This window comes from Prinia subflava, chromosome 24, assembly GCF_021018805.1.
Source record: "Prinia subflava isolate CZ2003 ecotype Zambia chromosome 24, Cam_Psub_1.2, whole genome shotgun sequence".
In the NCBI taxonomy this organism is placed as follows: domain Eukaryota; kingdom Metazoa; phylum Chordata; class Aves; order Passeriformes; family Cisticolidae; genus Prinia; species Prinia subflava.
The window spans coordinates 5,868,546-5,887,735 of record NC_086270.1 but is presented as its reverse complement, the minus strand read 5'-3'; the positions used below and the strand labels follow the sequence as shown (position 1 = coordinate 5,887,735).

The 19,190-nt window shown below is 58.3% G+C and overlaps 2 protein-coding genes across 7 annotated transcripts in view; both read right to left on the bottom strand.

Annotated features, from left to right (window-relative positions):
* The window catches only part of SDC3 (syndecan 3), a 41,403-nt gene extending 34,264 nt beyond the window's left edge, over positions 1-7,139 (bottom strand). The window contains exon 1 of the mRNA XM_063418739.1: positions 6,887-7,139. Within this exon, the coding sequence (XP_063274809.1) occupies positions 6,887-6,976 (90 nt within the window). The 5' untranslated portion in view covers positions 6,977-7,139. The remainder of the gene's footprint in view (positions 1-6,886) is intronic.
* A 4,400-nt stretch (positions 7,140-11,539) lies between these two features.
* Positions 11,540-19,190, bottom strand: part of PUM1 (pumilio RNA binding family member 1) — an 86,186-nt gene continuing 78,535 nt past the window's right edge. For all 6 annotated transcript variants that reach the window (XM_063419152.1, XM_063419155.1, XM_063419153.1 and 3 more), the window contains exons 21-22: positions 17,641-17,833; positions 11,540-13,416 (exon numbers count right to left, since the gene is read on the bottom strand). In XM_063419152.1, the coding sequence (XP_063275222.1) occupies positions 13,285-13,416; positions 17,641-17,833 (325 nt within the window). In that variant the 3' untranslated portion in view covers positions 11,540-13,284. The remainder of the gene's footprint in view (positions 13,417-17,640; positions 17,834-19,190) is intronic.

Here is a 19,190-nt window from a genome sequence, read left to right as displayed (position 1 = left end):
TAGGGACATCTGTGGGGCACTTGGGGACACCCTGCCAGGTCCTGACCCTGCAAGATGGAGGAGCAGGGATCACTTAACCCAAATTAGGAAGGCAAAGGGGGAGAACCATCTGGGCCACCCCCAGAATCCAAGGGGTCCTGCCCAGCCCTGGGCTCCCAGCGCTGAAGGAAATGTCTCAAGGCCACGGGGAGATCCCGGGATCACTGCCAGAGGGTGACCCCAGGATCCAGGGGAACCCACCCCAGCTCCCACCTAAACCCGTTCATTACTGGTAAACGAGGAGAAATGGCTCCCCCAGCTCCTGGGAAAACAAACCCAAGGAATTCTGTGGATCTGGGATTTTGGAACCTGGGTGTCCCACTGGGACAAGATTCCCACGTCACAGAGGAGCCTGTGGGGATGAAGAGACCCCTTGGCCAACAAACCCTGCCCAGGATCCCATCCCATCCCAGATCCCTGTCCTGGAGTCCCTGATGGATGCCCAGGCCCCCAGTGTGCCCATCAGCTCTGTCCCTAATTAACTGCAGGGTAATTAACACCGGGACCCCCCAGGTTTGCACGGGGTGTTTGTAATGGTCCTCGGACGGAGGCAGCACAGAGGGCACTGACCTGCGGCCACAGGGGGCTAATTAGAGCTAATTAGTGCTCATCAGAGCCTCCACACACAGCCCGGGCTGGGGTGCACCGAGCTGGGAAAGGAACTGGGATTAATCAGTCCTGGGTTATTTCTGGAGGAGAAGGTGACCAAGGCACAGTGACACCAAAGCCCCAAATCACACCCAAAATCGCAGGGGCTCACCACAAAGGGAACCTCATCCTTGGAGCCACCTCCAGGGGCCCTCAGCTGCCCAAAATCCCCCCAGTTCCATCCACAAATCCCTGGCAGCTCCCGGATTTTCCACGGGGCTGGAGCCAGGGCTTTGGAGCAGCCCAGGCTCTCCCAGGTGCTGTCCCAGCTCCAAACCCTGATCCTGGCTCCAGGAGATCCCACATCTCCCTCACCCAGCACTGGAGCCCGAGGGAGAGGAGAAAGGAAAATCTGGATGATGCCATTCCCAAAAAAACTCCAAAATGCTGCAAAAATTTACATTACCCCAGTTTTTTCTGCTTGATTTTCACTGGGTGCATGGAGAAGTTCCCCAGGGACACAGTGGCCATTCCCAGTGCCTGAAAAAATTGTGAGGAGCCCAAATTTGCCTTAAAAAAAGCTGGGAATGGTGGATTAACATCAAGTTTGGGGAAGTAAAGTTCCCTGTGTGCTCCCAGACCTGCTGCCTCTGCAGGGAAATCTGCTCAGGGAGGGACACAAACAGAGATTTTCTGTTCCCTTCCAGCTTAACTTGCAAAAATGAGAAATAAATAAGATTTTTTTCTCTCTTTTAAATGCCTGCTTTGGCCCCAAACTCCCACTCCCTTGCCCCAAAACGCAGCCCTGCGTTGGATTTTTGACATTTGCTGCCCCAGCATCCCTCCCAACCCCCAGAGCCTCAGCCAGCTCCTGAAACGGCTCCATTCCCCTCCTCCTCCAGAAAACTGCAGCTTTTGGCAAACAAACTGTTTTGCCAACAAGTTGTGCTCCGTGCTGCCTGGGAGATGAGGCTTTTCCCGGCTTTTCCCGGCTTTTCCCTGGCTCCAGCCTGCTCCTCCCCACTCCAGGTCCCACTTGGGGCTGCAGCCAGGGGGGATTTGTGCCCAGGCTCCCCCACATTGAGGTTTCCTCCCCTTTTTTTCCTGAAATAATCCCTGTTCCTCCACCAGCCGGGGCAGAAGCAGCAGCCCCGAGGTTGCTGCTGTTATTTTTATCATGAAAGGAAAGAGTTTGAGCCGTGGCCAAGCTGTGCTGAGGGAGGGAGAGGCTTTTGTCGTGGCCACAGAGATGAAAACACACCCGGCCTCGGTGGGCAGGGCAGAGGGAATGGCCCGGCCCGGCCTGGCCAGACCCAGCCCAGCCCAGCCCAGCCCAGCCCAGCCCGGAGGGAGCTGGGTTCACCCACTCGGGGATGCTGAGGTGGAAAAGGAGGTTTGGGTCCCCCCAAATCGCTGCTGTCCTCTCCATGCAGAGCCATACTTGGGTTCAATGCTGGCTCAGCCCAGAATTCAAAATTTTTGAGTCTATTTTTAAAAAAAATCCTTGGAAGAACCAGTTCTAAAAACACTTTCACCTTCCCACAGCCACAAGGAGCATCCACAGGATGCCAGGCCCGTCCCACTCCTTCCTGACCGCAGAAGGCCCCAAAGCAGAGTTTGGGGCAGGTGCTGTGGGCCAGGAGCCTCCTCCGCCCGGACCCGGCCACGTCCTCCCCTCCCCGCTGGGATTCCAGCAGCTCCACCCTGGAGCTGCTCCGGAGGTCACCGAGACACTCGGGAGCTCTGCACGAGGAACTCGCCTTAAATGTCAGATTAATTAATGGGGAGGGGGGGAGGGAGGCAGGAGCGGCCGCAAGAGCTCCCCCAGAGCTCCCGGTTCCAGCCCCGCTCCCCCGGGGCCAGGGAAGCACCGCCGGACACTCCCCGGGGCAAATTCTCCCCCCACGGCGTGGAGGGAACAGGGAACGGCACAAAACAACAACGGAAAACTGGGAATGGCATGAGTGGGAAACTGGGAATGGCACAAAGCAAAGGGGGAAAACTTGGGAATGGCACAAAACATGAGGAAAAAGCTGGGAATAGCACAAAGCACTGGTGGGAAACTGAGAATGGCACAAAGCACTGGTAGGAAACTGGGAATGGCACAAGGCACGGGGAGGGCTCCGCTCCTCCCTCCAAGCCCAGCGGTGGCTCCCGAGCCCCGCAGGGTCCATCGGCCACTGCCGGGGCCGCGGTGACACCGGGCAGGGCCACGGCCCCTCGTGCCCGCCGGGGGCTCGGGGACATCCCTGCTCCGGAGGAGAAATCCTGCGGCAGCTCCTGAGCCAAGGGAGTCTCGGGCTGGGTGGGGAGGATGAGGAGAGAAAGGAGACCCTGGAGGATGCAGGGACCACATCTCCAGCAGAGGCACCTCCGCGCTCCCAGGACAGCCCCCACCGCATCTGAAGGGGGTTTCTCCCCCCAGATCCCCGCTCCCATCCCCCAAACACCGAGAATGCCGGGGCTGAGCCTCCAGGAGCGAACAGCGGCAGAACCCGCCCGGAGCCGGGCAGGAGGCGAGGCAGGAGGACCCGGAGCGGTGTTGAAGCCCCTGAGGGCTCGGGCAGGGAGGGGTTCGCGGTTCCCAGAGCCCCGCCGGGCCCGGCAGGGTTTGGTACCCGGCTCACGTCCCCGGGCCCGGCATTCCCCGGCCCCCGCTGCCGTCTCCCGGGGCTGCCGCGCGTCTCCCGGGGAAAAGGAGCCTCGGGGACACTCGGGGACTTCACTGCCACACACGGGCCAGGGCACCGGGTGACAGTGGCCAGAGAAGCCTGCACCCCTTGGGGACCCATTCCTTTTCTATTGATGTATTTTTTCCTCATTTTCTCCATGAAAGAGGAAGGAGCTGGGGTTGGGCACGGCTGGATGGGAGAGCTGGGCTGAACCCCGTGTGACCCCAGCTCACACCAGGGAGCTCCAGTCCAGCCCTGGGCCCGGGCTGAGCCCTGCAAACCCATTACACCAAACCCCACAGCACCCCCAAACCTCAGGGGAGACGCTCCCCCAAGGCCAGGCTGGAAAGCAGGGAGCTGCTGAGAAAACACTGGAAAACACCACGGCAATGAGGGAGGGCTGTGAACCCCCAGCCCCGGTGGGGCTGTGGGAAGGCTGAATCCCCCCGGACCCCTGCAGGGCAGGGGGTGCTTCACCCCAAACTCTGCACGGCCTGGGGGAATCTTTGGTTTTGGATTGAGCCAAGGGAAGATCTGGAGGGGTCGCAGGGAGCAAAGGGATTTCCACAGGGAAACAACCCAGGGCTGAATCCAGAGCATCCCCGATGTCCTGCACAGGGAGTCAGGACCCGGCCGGCCCCAGCGCCACACCAGCAGCGCTCCAGGGCCCGGAAAGGTGAGGGCCAATCAACTCTGCCGGTAATTAAGGTGATGAGCTGATCCCTAAGCTGGGCTCCGACAGCAGCCAGGGCCACAACAAAGCACCCTGACCGCACCTTGGGGACCCCAGCGGCGGGGGTGGCACTCAGGGCTGGCTGTGCCCAGCCCTCCGTAACCTGCGGGCTGATTAAAGCTCATCAGCCGCTAATTACCGTGAGCAGAGCTGCCCGTCCTGCCCCCTCTGCCCAGGTGTCCCCAGCGGTCCCCGGCTGCCACTCTGCTGCCAGCGGCCCGCTCTGCCTGCCCGCAGGAGGAGGAGGAAGCAGCGGTTGCCCAGTCTGTGTGTGTGGTCTGGCGGGGAGCAGCCAGCATTCCCAGCAGCACGGGGAGGAGCTGTCCTGGGAATCTCGGCTGTCCCACACGGGGCTGAGCCCATCCCGGCCCGGGAATGGCTGATGCAGGAGCCTGGGTCTCCCTCATTCCCTCTCTGCTTGGTCCATATCCAGCTCCAAAGGGATGAGGCAGGACCAGGGATGAGCTCGTGAGCTTCGGGAAATCGCAGCCAACCCCAAACCTGTCCACGGCACTGTTGGGAAAACCGCTCAGCCAGGGAGGGATCCCCCTGGAAGAAGCAGCCGCTGTCCCCCGGCTCTCCCACGCCGGCACACAAAGGGTTACAGGGGCTGATCCCAAGGGGATCCATCCCAGCTGCCCCAAAGCCAGAGGGGTCAGGGACAGCGGGAGATCAAAGGAAGGCACCGAGTCCCGGGAGGTGTCACAGCAGCAACGCTCCGGCCTCGCCGGGGTCCTGTCCCTGTCCCCTGTCCCTGTCCCTGTCCCTGTCCCCATCCCCTGTCCCCCCTGGGTGGCCTCAGGGACTCCCCCCAGGCAGTCGCGGGCGCGGGGCTGGAGCGGCTCCTCCGGGCTCCTCCGAGCAGCCGGGAGTGCTCCGGGTGCTGCTCCAGGGAAAGGTTCCCTGGCAGAACCCAGGATCCGGCACTGGGGGGGGACAGAGATCCCCAAATCCATCCCCATCCCACCTGCACGGGTGTGCCGGGGCTGGGCCAGGTCACTGCTTCCCTCCCGGCGGCCCAGGGGAGGAGCTGAGCGTGTCCAAGGAGAAGGAAGGATTGAAAAGCTTCAGGGAAGAGAAGGGGACAGGAGAGGCCTTGGTCCCACCCGGGTGGAAGCAGCAGCTCCTCCAGTCCCACATCGCATCACCGAACAACCCCACAGCCTCTCCTGAACGGCCTAAATCCCCTCAGGAAACGCCAACAACCTCACCCAGCATCCAGCAACTCCAGTTCCCCAGCAGGGGAAGGGGAAGGGCTCGTCTGGGGAGGGTGAGCACCCCCAGAGCCGAGCCCACACTGCCGGGGCGCTGGGGACAGTGGCACAGCCGCACTCACCTCGCAGCACCGCGGCCAGCCGGGGTGGAGGGGAGCTCCCGGGGGAGCAGAGGCTTCCCTGGATCCATGGCAGGGGGAATATCGGGCTGAATAAAGTGCCCTTGGATCCAGGGCCGTGCAGATTTGCCAGAGGCGCTGGAAGAGTGCTCACATCCCCTCCGAGACTCTGAAGTTGTTTCTCTGTTCCGGAGGGGCAGAGCTGCCCCTGGGAGAGCCCCTCGTGCAGAAATGGGGAGCCAGCCTGGGGCACCCCAAACCAGAGCCCCGGGAGGAGGGGGTGAGCTCTGCGTGGTTCAATGCAGCAGCCAGGCCCTGGGGGTTCTTCCCCTCTTAAAGAGAGGAGAAGGAGGAGCAGCCTTCCTCCCCACCACCCTCTCCCGTTGCTCCCGGCTGGGAGGGAAAAGCATCCTCCGACTGCTTCCCGGAGAGCAGCCCCCAAAAAGCAGCGCCCCAAACCCCCCAAACTCCAAGGCCTGGCTCGGGGCAGGGAGCAGGCGGGGCAGGGGGGCTCCCCCGGACCCCGGGATCGCACGGACCTCAGGGGATCGCACGCACATCCTCCCCTGCGGAGCTGGCGGTGGGAGCAGCGGTTTTGGAAGTGTCACGAGGACCCCCAGCCCCTTCTCCTCATGGAAGGGGAAAAGCGGGCGCTGCCCGCGCAGCCCGGGCTGCATCTGCCGCCCCCCGCCCCACCAGGGGCTGGGGATGCAGGAGGGGAGGGGAGGCAGAGGGGAAGGATGGGGGGGCCAAGTTTCTGCCGCCCCCGAGCAGCAGCAGGGGGGTTCCTCCCTCTCCGCCCCTCAAGGCGATTTTTCAAGGCGTGTTTCCCTACGACCTTCAAACGGCAGCTGCCCGCAGCCCCCTCCCCACGGCCGCCACCCTGCCCGGCACCGCCCGGGGGGTCGCAGGGGAGGGGACAGCCCCGGGGGCAGCGCCTGCTGGGCTCGGGGAGCTCTGCGGGCACGGCGGGGCTGGCGCGGGGCAGGGGCAGGGGAGCGGAGCCCTCGGGAGCTGGGGGAACCCAGAGCGGGGGGCGGGTGCCGGAGCCGCCGAAGCCGAGTCCGGGTCCCGGTCCCGGGGGTGCCGCCCCCCCGCCGGCTGCCGCTGCCAGGCCCCGCTCGGTGCCGGTCCCCGCCCGGTACCGCTGCCGGCCCCACGCCCCCCGCCCGCTGCGGGTGCCCCCGCCCGCTGCCCATCCACGCACGGTACCGAGGCCGGTTCCGGACCGGTGCCGCTGCCGCAGCCGGCCCGAGCACGATGCCGGTGCCACCCCACACATCCCCGTTCCCCCGGTACCGATCCACGAGCGATGCCGGGGCCGGTCCCACCCCCCTGCCCGCGGCAGCCCCTCCGCGGGGCCGGTGCCGCCCGCTGCCGGTCCCCGCTGCTCCCTCCCGGTGCCGATCGCTTCCCTCAGCCCCCGTTCGGTGCCGGTCCCCGCCGCCCTCCCCGCGGTGCCGATGTCCCCGGTCCCCCCCGGTGCCCGGGCCGTGCCCCCGCCGGTGCCCCCGCACTCACCAGCGCGGCGCGGGCGCTGAGCAGCAGCAGCAGCAGCAGCGGGAGGCTCCGCAGCCCCCGGGGCGCCGGCGGCGGCACCTCCCCGGGCATCTTCCTGCCGCAAGGACGCTGCCGGCGGCGGCGGGAGGCGGCGGGAGGCGGCGGCGGGGGCGGGGAAGGGCCTTTGTTGCCGCCGCCCGCGGGAGGCGGGCGGTGGGTGCGGGCGCTGGGTGCGGGGCCGCCGCCGCCGCGCCGCCCTCCGGCCCCGCCGCGCCCCCCCCGCGCCGCCGCCGCCCCGCCCCGGCCCCGGGACAGCGGGAGGGGGCGAGGAGGAGACGGGGGGACCGGGGGAGGAGCCTGGGGGGGACCAAAGGGGGCTGGGGTAGATTGGGGGATCCTGGGGGGAACTTGGGGGACAGCTGGGGGGGACCTGGGACAACTGGGGGCACCTTGGGGGACAGGAAGGGGGGTCTGGGAAAATTGGGAGCACCCTGGGGCAGATGGCGAGGAGCATAGGGGACATGTGGGGGGCGTCCAGCGCAGGTGGCAGGACCCGGGGATAGATGAGGGGGACCGTGGGGACATTCGGGGGGGTCTGGGGTAGATTAGGGGGACCGGGGATTAAATGGGGGGAGCCTGGGACAGATGGGAGGGTGCATGGGGGACGTATAAGGGGGACCTGGGGCAGCCTGGGGGGGATCAGGGAGGGATCTGGGGCAGATGGAAGGGGCTGGGGTGGATGAGATGCACTGGGGCAGATAAAGAAGGGCACTGGTGCAAACTGGGGGCAGCCTGGGGTATCTCTGGGGGGAACTGGGGCTGACCAGGGAGATCCAGGAGGAGATCGAAGGGTCTGGGGGCACCCAGGATTAGGTGGGGAGCCCCAGGTGGTATTTGGGACACCTGGGGGTACCCAGGGACTGATAGGAGGGAAATACCTTCGGGCATTCCGGGAATCACTCCCGGGCCGACAGCTGAACCTGCCTCAGTTTCCCCGTTCGAAAACGCGCGATAAGAGTGGGGTCAGAGCGCAGGGCCAGGACCGTGACTGCCCCACACCTGCCAGGTGTCCCCGGGTGGCTCTGCCCTGAATTTGGGGGTTTGGTCACCCCGAGGGGCCCTGGGGGTGCCGTGGCTGTGGGTGAGCTGGGGGAGGATGGGTGGGATGGGAAGGAGCCATTTCCACACACGTGGAATTCCGCCTTTCCTGTGAGGGGCCTAAAAACAGATCAGGATTGTCATAAACCTCATTTACCTTCAAAATCCACCCCGGGGAGGGCTCGGGGAGTTAGGGGAGGTCACCGGGACAAAGGAGGGGAAATCAGCCAAATTCAGCCCAAAACGGGGCTGAACCTAGGAGGGAGCAGGGACACGGCCCCCCCAAATTCCCCACTGAGCATCCCCAAACTGCCCCTGGGACTGGAAACCCAGGGAACACCCGAGGAGGAGTGGGAAATATCGCGGGGGGCTCTGGGGGACCCCACCTGAGTGGCTCGGTTGGGTTCTAATTGTCCTGTAATTAGCAGAATCCAAATTAATTTTTTAAAGTGCATTTATAGGAGTGAGAAGTGGGGAGGGGTCCCTGGGGCTGGGGGTGAACAGAGGGTCCCGGGGACATCCCAGGGACACTGGAGGGGCGGGGGCAGCAGAGATGGGGGATCCCCGGGGGTCCCATGGAGGGGGGTCCGGGGCATCCCTGAGGTCTGGGGGGGGCCGGGAACAGGAGGTGGCTTTGGGGCAGGGGCGGTACCTGGGCTGGGGTGGGGGAGTCCCCGGGACACCGGGGGGTCTCAGGGACACTGGGGACATCCGGGCTGGGAGGTGTCACAAGGCAGGGGTGTCCCGGGGACAGAGGGGGATCCCCAGGGCGGGGTGTTCCCGGCCTGGGGGTGTTGCCCCAGGCAGGGGTCCGGGTGCCAGGGGTGTCCCCAAGCAGGGGTACTGTCCCCACACAGGCAGGCGGTCCCAGTGCAGGGGCTGTCCCCAGGCAGGGGTGTTGTGTCCCCACAGGGGTGTTCTCCCACAAGGTCCCGGTCGCAGCCCGGCCCGGGCGCGTTGCTGGGCCTGCACCGCCCCGCCGTGGCCGCCGCCGCCCCTGCAGGGACCGAGGGGCGGCACCCCAGGGTGGCCTCCGGAGGGTGGCGGGGCTTTGCCGGAGCCCACGGGGGGGCGGAGGGCGCTGCCACCGGGTCCGTGTCCTGGCTGCGGCCCCGTGTCCCCTGGGGCCCTGCGCGGTGCCGCGGGACAGGGGCTGTCACGGAGGGTCCCGGCTGAGGTGACAGAGCCCGTCACATCCCTCCAGCTCAGCAGGGACCGCAGCAGGGCCAGCACGGAGCCCCTCTGTCCTTCCCGGGCCGTGTCCCCTCTGTCACCCGGCAGGGCTCTGGGGGGAACCCATCCCATCCCATCCCATCCCATCCCATCCCATCCCATCCCATCCCATCCCATCCCATCCCATCCCATCCCATCCCATCCCATCCCATCCCATCCCATCCCATCCCATCCCATCCCATCCCATCCCATCCCATCCCATTTCCGAGCACCCGGCGTGCGAAGGGTGCCCAGGGATGAGCCCGGACCCGCAGGAGTCTGAGGGAACAAACAGAGCCTGGGCACGCTCCCCTTCCTCTCCAGCCTGAACTGAATGCTCAGTGCTGAATTAAACGTTAAAAAATAGATTTATATCCATTGTTTTCCCCATGTTTGTCCCCAAACCTGCAGCTGGCTGAGCTCCACAGGCACCACCAGATAAATGAGGCGGTGAAGAGCTCAGAGACACCCAAAGAGCTCTAAAACCCCGAAGGAGGAGCACCCGTGCCCCTGGGGCGATGCTGGGCACAGAGTGACTTCAAAGCCAGGCAGAAATGGTGTCAAACCCCAAATCTCCTGCTGAATTCAATACCAACAGGGTGGGAAAAGGTCACTCCCAGTACAGGGTCCCACATCAGTCCCAGTGTGGGTCCCACATCAGTCCCAGGGTGGGTCCCAGGGGTGCTGGCCCTGCTGAGGGGTGGAAATGGGGCATGGGAAGAGCCCGGGCTTCCAAACCCACCCTCTCCACGTGCTAAGCCAAAGTAAGTAATTTCCTGTAAAATGGGCATTTTCCTCCCCTCCATCTCTTGGCCACACGTGACCCTGTCACCACAAGTTCCCAGATTCATCAGCATTCCCCAAATGTCCCTCTGGAAAAGGGTTTTAAATGCAGCAAAGGGACAGGGAAGGTCCTGGATGCTGCAAATGGGGGAAACTGGTGGGAAGGAGAGGCTGATTTAGGGGTTCTGTTCACAGAGGGGAAAAACTGGGGACCTGGAACTTCCCTAACTAGGGAATTGGGGGAGTAAGGGAGACCAGGACATCGTGGGGGAGCAGGGGATGAGTGGGGGTAGAACCAGCAGATCCATGGAGCAGCCTGGAGAGGTGGGAGGACAAAAAGAAACGAGGGGGAGAAGAGCCAGGGAACAATTCCTGCCCAATCTCCCAGCCAGCCCTGCCCTCTGGCACTGGAAGCCATTCCCTGGCTCCTGTCCCTGCAGCCCTTGTCCCCAGTCCCTCTGCAGCTCTCCTGGAGCCCCTTCAGGCCCTGCCAGGGGCTCTGAGCTCTCCCTGGAGCCTTCTCCTCTCCAGGGGAGCACCCCCTGCTCTCCCAGCCTGGCTCCAGAGGGGCTGCAGCCCTGCAGCAGCTTCAGGGCCTCCTCTGGGCTCTCCAGCAGCTCCAAATCCTTGATTTTGGGGGCTCTAGAGCCGGGGCAACTGCAGGGGGGTCTCAGGAGAACCCCCCATCCCTGCGCCCTGGGGAGCCTGCTCAGGATGGGCCCCCAATCCCTCACATTAAAATCATCTCCGGGTGTTTTCTCCCCGCCAAAAAACGCCAGCTCGGCTCCCTTCTTCAGCAGGTCAAACTCACAAAGAGAACAGAAATAAAGCCATTAAACACTCCTTTCCCTGATCCCCATCCCAACCCTCCAGCACAGCTCCAGCCCTTCCCCCTGCCCTGCTCCTGCCTCCGGACTGAAGCTCCAATTATTCCATGAAAAGCAGAGCTCCAGCCCTTCCTGTCCTGGTCCCACAGTGAAGCTCCAAACTCCAACTATCCCATGAAAAACACAGCTCCAACCCCTCCTGTGTCCTGCCCCTGGACTGAAGCCCCAAACTCCAAATAATTCCATGAACAGCACAGCTTCAAATCCTTCCCTGTGTCCCGCCACTGGACTCGGGCTCCAAACTCCAACTAGAATTCCATGAACAGCACAGCTCCAACCTTTCCCTGTGTCCTGTCCCTGGACCGAAGCTCCAAACTCCAACTAATTCCTTGAAAAGCACAGCTTCAAATCCTTCCCCGTGTCCTGGTCCCACAGCAAAAACTCTCAACTCCAATTATTCCATGAACAGCTCAGCTCCAACCTTTCCCTGTGTCCTGGTCCCACACTGCAGCTCCAAACTCCAATTCTATGAAAAACAGAGCTTCAGCCCATTCCCGTGTCCTGGTCCTGGACTGAAGCTCCAAACTCCAAATTACTCCATGAAAAGCACAGCTTCAAATCCTTCTGTGTCCTGGTCCCAGTGCAGCTCCAAACTCCAATTATTCCATGAACAGCTCAGCTCCAGCCCTTCCCTGTGTCCTGCCCACGGACTGAAGCTCCAAACTCCAACCAATGATTCCATGAAACCCGGAGCCAGATTCCAAAGTTCTGTATTTTTCAAAATAAAGATCACACGTTGTTTAGAGACAATCTACACAAGAGTTACAAAAAATAGTCGCCCAGGCAGAAGCATACACAGGTTTGTTAATTATACACATATGGTTACAAGTGTGCTTGCAAAAAAGTTCATTGGAAATATACACAAGGCTCTGTAAATGTACACCGTGTAGTGTTACAATTCTATATTCAAACGAGGAAAATTGACAGTATGTTACATTCACTTACAAGTAGACAAAATGCAAAATACAGTTCATCTTCTGTACAAAAAAGGGGGAGGTGATTCACACTTTACAAGGTGAAAAGGGGCTCTGATTGTAAGGAAAACTAGGGGGGGGCTGTACTTTTGCACTTTTTGTTTCTTACTGTCACAAAAGAAGCAAAACATTACTTTGTAAGATTCAAAAAAACACTATTTGGAACTGAATCAGGTCTGTAGAACATTTAGAAAGGATCTCTACCGTCCAACTAGGTGACAAATAAAACCAAGCAGTTTATTTTTCTTCCTTTTTTGTTTTTAAACATTAACTAGGCTGTATAAAGAGAACATTTCCTTCAAAAGAAAAAATTTACTTCTGGTTGAAATTACAATTTACAATATACAACACTATATGCTACGACCATAAAAGGTGTGAATATACACTGAAATGCACAGGTTTTGCTAAATTCTTTTTTTTTTCCTGTTTTCTTACCAAAAAACGGGTTTTATGTCGATTCAAACTTCTCCACATTTACATTACAGAGGTTTACAAATGTACAATTGTACAGTCAGAAGTATGTTCCACTACTAGGGTACATTATAGATACAGATCAGACATCAAAACAAGAAAATACTACAAATTTTTATATATGTAAAGTCTACACCAAGTATACACTATATATTTATAGAAGCAAGACCAAAGCCGAGTTGGATTTTTTTTTTGTTTTTCCTCATGCTAAATAATCAAATTGTGTCTCTCCAGGTGAACAGAGGAGTGGGCATAAAAAATCCCAAAAATCTCTGCTTTAAAATCATCTCTGGGTGTTTGCTCAAAACGCCAGCTAAGCTCCCTCCTTCAGCACGTCAGAGTCACAAATAAAATAGAAATAAAGCCGTTAAAAAGTCCCAAAACCAGAGTTTTGGTGTCTTTGTTTAAAACCAAACTTTAGCAAGCTGAATTTTTCTCTTTTCAGTGTTTTTACCAGTGGTGCCACTGAACTAAAATCCCAACTTCTCGCTGATTTCTGGGCTAAAAGGAGGTTAAAAAAAACCCAAAAAAAGGTATTTGCAAAAAATGATGAATTAAAAATGGGGTTTTTTTTCCCTGTTTTGTTTGTTTGTTGTCTTCAAACCAACCACCCTGAAAGTCTCCACATTCGGAATATAGATACAACAGTGAACAAAAATGTGGCCTTCCATGTACATCTGAGACCTATGTACAAGAATTCTATACACCAGTAAAACAGCAGGGCAATTAGTTAATTAAAAAAAATAATTAGTACATGTTATGCATAATAAAATTAAAGAAATTTACAAAGGCTTATCTTTTTTTTTGTTGGATTTTTTTTTTCTGCTTTTCTTTGTTTGTTTTTTGTGGGTTTTGCTTGTTTGTGTGGTTTTTTTTAGCAACCGTGGCGGGTGGTGTGGGTGGATCGTGGGGTGGATTCCTGGGGTGGATTCCTGGGGTGGATTCCTGGGATGGGTTCCTGGGATCCTGGAGCGGCTCCGGGGCCGGGCCCTGCTCAGATGATGCCGTTGGGGGGGCCGCAGATGGGCCCCAAATCCACCCCATTTTTCATGTAGTACTTCTCCAGCTTGGCCAGGATGTGCTTGCCGTAGGTGTACTTGCGCAGCGTGGCGATGTGCGGCCGGATCTGCAGGGAGGCAGCAAGGCAGGGTTACAGTGGAAGGTGTGCCCAGAGTGTGTGTCCTGTCACCGTCCCCACAAAGAGCAGGGTGTCCCAGGTTACAGTGTGAGATGTGCCCACAGTGTGTGTCCTGTCACCGTCCCCACAAAGTGCAGAGTGTCCTGGGTTACAGTGGAAGGTGTGCCCAGAGTGTGTCCTGTCCCCGTCCCCACAAAGAGCAGGGTGTCCTGGGTTACAGTGTGAGATGTGCCCACAGTGTGTGTCCTGTCCCCGTCCCCACAAAGAGCAGGGTGTCCTGGGTTACAGTGTGAGATGTGCCCACAGTGTGTGTCCTGTCACCACCCTCAGGAGCTGCTGGAACCAGCTGGGGCAGTGTTTCCCTTGCCCTCCCTCCGGATATCTCCTGTTCATGGGCCACCAAGGCCTTGCCCTGGCTCACAGGTAACTCCTCTGGAGCTCTCTCTGTTCAATGGGCAATCAAGGAACCCCTGCAGCACTCATGGAATGATTTCAGCCCGTTGGGAGATGCTCTGCCCAGGGGGAGGAGCCAGGCATTCCCACCTGGATATAATCCGGGATTTGGGACAGCACAGGGGCCTGACCCACTGGATTCCCAGAGGACAAGAGCTGCCAGAGCTTTCTACAGGATCACTGCTTCAACAAGAATCGCTTCCTCTGGACTGCTGCCACCACCCTAACTAACAGGGTGTCAGGCTGTGTTCTGACTCTGTCAGTGCTATTCTGTACTATTCCTCTGCCTCTCCTTCCCCTTCCCCTTCATTTTATTCTATTCTACTTTCTCTCCTATTAGACTGTATTTCTGACAGTCTCACTGGTTTTGCATTAAAACCAGTACACGGGAAAAGTCAGGAAAAATCAGGAAAAGTGTGGATTTAGGAACGTGGCTGTGGTTACACCCATCCCCCCTGAGCTCGGGGTCACACACCCGCAGAGCCGATGCTCCTTGCTGGCACTGCACAATTCCTGGGATTTGAGGCGGTGTTCCCCAATTCCCAGCGGGATTTTGCACAAGGCAAGCACTGGGGCTTTGAATCAAATGGATTCACACTCCCTGGGATGGGTTAGATGGGATACTGGGCAGGAATTCCTGGCTGTGAGGGTGGGCAGGGGCTGGGCTGGAATTGCCAGAGCAGCTGTGGCTGCCCCTGGATCCCTGGCAGTGGCCAAGGCCAGGCTGGACACTGGGGCTGGAGCAGCCTGGGACAGGGGGAGGGGGCCCTGCCATGGCACGGGTGATTCTGGGTGGGATTTAAGGGTTCTCCAACCCAAACCATTCCAGGATTCCATGATTTTGCCATGATTTTACCATTTTCTCCTCTCCAAGAGGGAGCAGCCTGTGGATGTCCAGCACCCCCTCACTGACCATAGCCAGGGAACCCATCCCAAAGTGCTCCTGGCTCAGCCCACAGCCCCTCACATTCCAAAAGCACAAACCCAGGCCTGGCTCCCCATTCCCAGCAGGAATGATCCCTGTGCCCAGCAAAAGGAGCAGTGAAACTCCCAATTCCAACCATTCCTTCTCTGTCCAGCCTCATCTCTTTCCTTTCTCCCCTTTACTGACAAAACTGTTAAAATCATTTTTCAGTTTCATATTTTAAAATAAAAACTAAATAAATCCCATTTTAACCCCATCCCAACCTGCTGTTTTCCACAATCCCCAGCCATTCCCACAGCCCCTGGCTCCATTTTTCCAGGCTTTCCTGCAGCCTGGGATCACAGCTGAAATCACATTCACTCAGGCCCATTTAGCTGTCAACCCTGAGCTATTTTTGACAGCCCCACTGATAATCTAATTTGCATTTTATTCCAAAGGCTTTGCTCCACGGGGAAAAAAAAAGTAAGGAATGTCAGAAACAATAATTTGGTGGAATTTTTTTTTTCAATACACAACTCTCTGTTATGGATTAACAAATCCAGGGCCCTTCTGCCACAGATAAATTTGGTGTATCCCTTGTCAGGTATCTTTATTTAATTATCTTTAGCATTTCTTGTGGATTAAAACAGATTTGGGGTTAAAAGAATGACTCTGAGTGGCTCCTAAACCTAAAAATTAACATCCCTGAGGATTATTCCAGCTGCTTGTGTTGATTCCATGCATGTGGAGGTCAAAGCAGCTCCCTCACACAAATTCCCATTTCTTACAGAAAATCAGTCAGGTTTAGTCAAAGATGCTTAAATATAATAATAAAAATGCTTTATTAGCATTTGAATACCTGATAGTATTCAAAATAAATAAATCTCAGCTTTTCCATGCCTGGGTTAGTCAGGATTTTGTTTCTCTGGCTGTATCTGGGATTTTTCATCAAGTAACCCCAAAAAACGTCACTGAGGAAAATTAAAATCCCCTCACAGTCCCAGCTCCCATTTAAAGCCTGTTATTCTCCATCCACTGCCATTCTAAAGCCCTGCAAATATGACCTTCAAAAGCAGGAAAATGAAGATATTCCCTGTTTCCAGAGCTCCCTGTCCTTGGAGCAGCAGGCACAGGGCCCTGGGGATGGCAGCAAGGCAGATTTCATTCCAAATGTCTTAATTTTGGATAATACAAACTCCTGGGATGGTTGTGCATTCAGACACTGCAGGGTAATGCTAAACCATGGAAGTTTAGGGTATCAGGAGGGTTTTTTTCATGGAAAGGGTGCTCAGGCCTTGGAACTGCCCAGGGAGGTTTGGAGTGCCCATCCCTGGAGGTGGCACTCAGGGTGAGGGAGGGACTGGGCACAGGCTGGACTTGGTGGCACTGGAGGGATTTTCCAGCCTCGTGATCCCTGGATTCTGGGAAGTGTCACATCAAACTCATTTAAAAGTGAGAAACAGGATTTGATTAATGGCCGTGGGCTCAGAGGGGGCCAGTGGCCTTGGGAGGGACATGGAGGGACAGGAGGGGCTGGCAGCCACAGGCAGCGGGACACAGGACACAGGGACATGGGCAGAGGGACACAGGACACAAGCAGAGGGACACAGGCAGAGGGGGACAGCCACAAGGACAGATCCAGCAGACACAGGCAGGGGGACACAGCCAGCAGGGACACAGGCAGAGAGACAGGGCCACAGGGACATGGTGGGACACAGCCTGAGGGACACAGCTACAGGGAGAGGGACACAGGGACAGTCACAGGGACTGAGAGGGCCACAGGCAGGGGGACAGAGCCCACAGGGACAGAGAGGGGCATGGCCAAAGGGACACTGCCACAGGGACACAGCCTGCAGGGACACAGGGATGGTTTGCAGGGACACAGCCAGGGGGACACAGGCAGCACATGGACAGGGGGACACAGAGGCACACAGGCAGAGGGGGCACAGCCCACAGGGACACAACCAGCAGGAACACTGCCCACAGAGCCAGAGGGACACAGAGGGACAGAGATGGGGGACACAGCTAGGGGACACAGCCGAGGCCTGGGTGGCTCCTGCCGTGTCCCCGGCGCAGCGCTGGCAGGAGAGTGGCGCCTGCTCCGTGCATATCTGGGTCACTGGGACACGGGCACTGCTGCCAGCAGGCAGCTGCAGCTCAGCCCCAGCAGCAGCTCCGCAGCTCTCCAGAAAGCTGGAGAGGGATTTGTGACAAGGGAATGGAGTGACAGGAAAGGGGAAATGGCTTCACTCGGACAGAGCAGATGGGAGATTGGGAAGGAACTGTTCCCTGGGCCCCCAACACCAGCAGGACCTGGAGCTGCTGGAGAGAGTCCAGAGGAATCCACGGAGCTGCTGCAGGGCTGGAGCCCCTCTGGAGCCAGGCTGGGAGAGCTGGGGGTGCTCCCCTGGAGAGGAGAAGGCTCCAGGGAGAGCTCAGAGCCCCTGGCAGGGCCTGAAGGGGCTCCAGGAGAGCTGCAGAGGGACTGGGGACAAGGGCTGGAGGGACAGGAGCCAGGGAATGGCTTCCAGTGCCAGAGGGCAGGGCTGGCTGGGAGATTGGGCAGGAATTGTTCCCTGGCAGGGTGGGCAGGGGCTGGGCTGGAATTGCCAGAGCAGCTGTGGCTGCCCCTGGATCCCTGGCAGTGCCCAAGGCCAGGCTGGATGGGGCTTGGGGGACCCTGGCACAGTGGCAGGTGTCTCTGGGGTGGAACAGGATGAGTTTTGAGTCCTTCCCACCCCGAACCATTCCGTGATTTCCCTCTTTCAGCTACAGAAACGCTCCAGCCCCTCTGCCATCACTCACCCCTCGGCCTCATTCCCCTCCACACCAGCATGGCAGCCAGCAGCACTCACCTTGTGCATGACGATCTTCCTCTGGGCGGGCTCTGCCACGTCGATCATCTTCTGCACCACGTAGTTGGCGTACTGGTCCTTCATCATGGTGTATAAGGCACTGTGGGGGCCGTCGTTCATGGTGCACACCTCGTCGATGAGCATGGCGCGCTCCGTGCGCGACGCGTGCGTCACACACTTCTCCACCACGTTGCTGCAAGGGCAGGGCGGCCGTCAGCAGGGACTGGGAATGGGGGCTGGGAATGGGAGCTGGGAAATGGGAACTGGGAATGGGAGCTGGGAAATGGGAACTGGGAAATGGGAGCTGGGAATGGGAGCTGGGAAATGGGAACTGGGAATGGGAGCTGGGAAATGGGAACTGGGAATGGGAGCTGGGAATGGGAGCTGGGAAATGGGAACTGGGAATGGGAGCTGGGAATGGGAGCTGGGAAATGGGAACTGGGAAATGGGAACTGGGAAATGGGAACTGGGAAATGGGAACTGGGAATGGGAGCTGGAAAATGGGAACTGGGAATGGGAGCTGGGAATGGGAGCTGGGAAATGGGAACTGGGAATGGGAGCTGAGAAATGGGAACTGGGAATGGGAGCTGGGAAATGGGAACTGGGAAATGGGAACTGGGAAATGGGAACTGGGAATGCGAGCTGGGAATGGGAGCTGGGAAATGGGAACTGGGAATGGGAGCTGGGAAATGGGAACTGGGAATGGGAGCTGGGAAATGGGAACTGGGAAATGGGAACTGGGAAATGGGAACTGGGAATGGGAGCTGGAAAATGGGAACTGGGAATGGGAGCTGGGAATGGGAGCTGGGAAATGGGAACTGGGAATGGGAGCTGGGAAATGGGAACTGGGAAATGGGAGCTGGGAATGGGAGCTGGGAAATGGGAACTGGGAAATGGGAACTGGGAATGGGAGCTGGAAAATGGGAACTGGGAATGGGAGCTGGGAATGGGAGCTGGGAAATGGGAACTGGGAATGGGAGCTGGGAAATGGGAACTGGGAAATGGGAGCTGGGAATGGAGCTGAGAATGAGAACTTGGAAATGGGAACTTGGAAATGGGAGCTGGGAAATGGGAACTGGGAATGGGAGCTGGGAATGGGAGCTGGGAATGGGAACCGGGAACGGGAGCAGGGAACTGGGAATGGAGCAGGGAGCTGGGAATGGGAGCAGGGAGCTGGGAATGGGAACTAGGAATGGAGCAGGGACCCGGGAATGGAGCAGGGAACTGAGCACAGAATGTCTCCTCAGAGCTTTTCATCCAACCCTAAGAAGATCTCAGGTGCTGCTACAAGGGCAGGGGATTTGTGCTGGCAGAGCTCAGCAATGTCAAACAGGATTTGGGATCTCAGTGGGAGTTTGGGAACTGGAACAGTTCAGGTCAGTGTCCACTCTCACAACAAGAAGTTGTTTTGATTTTCTCCACTCTGGAACACGGTGGGAATGGACATCCAAGGTTAGAACAACAAGGAAATGCTCACTCAGGAATGAAAAATCTCAGCCAAGCAGAGGATTCCCAAAATTCCTGAATATCTTAATGAGCAGCCTGAGCTC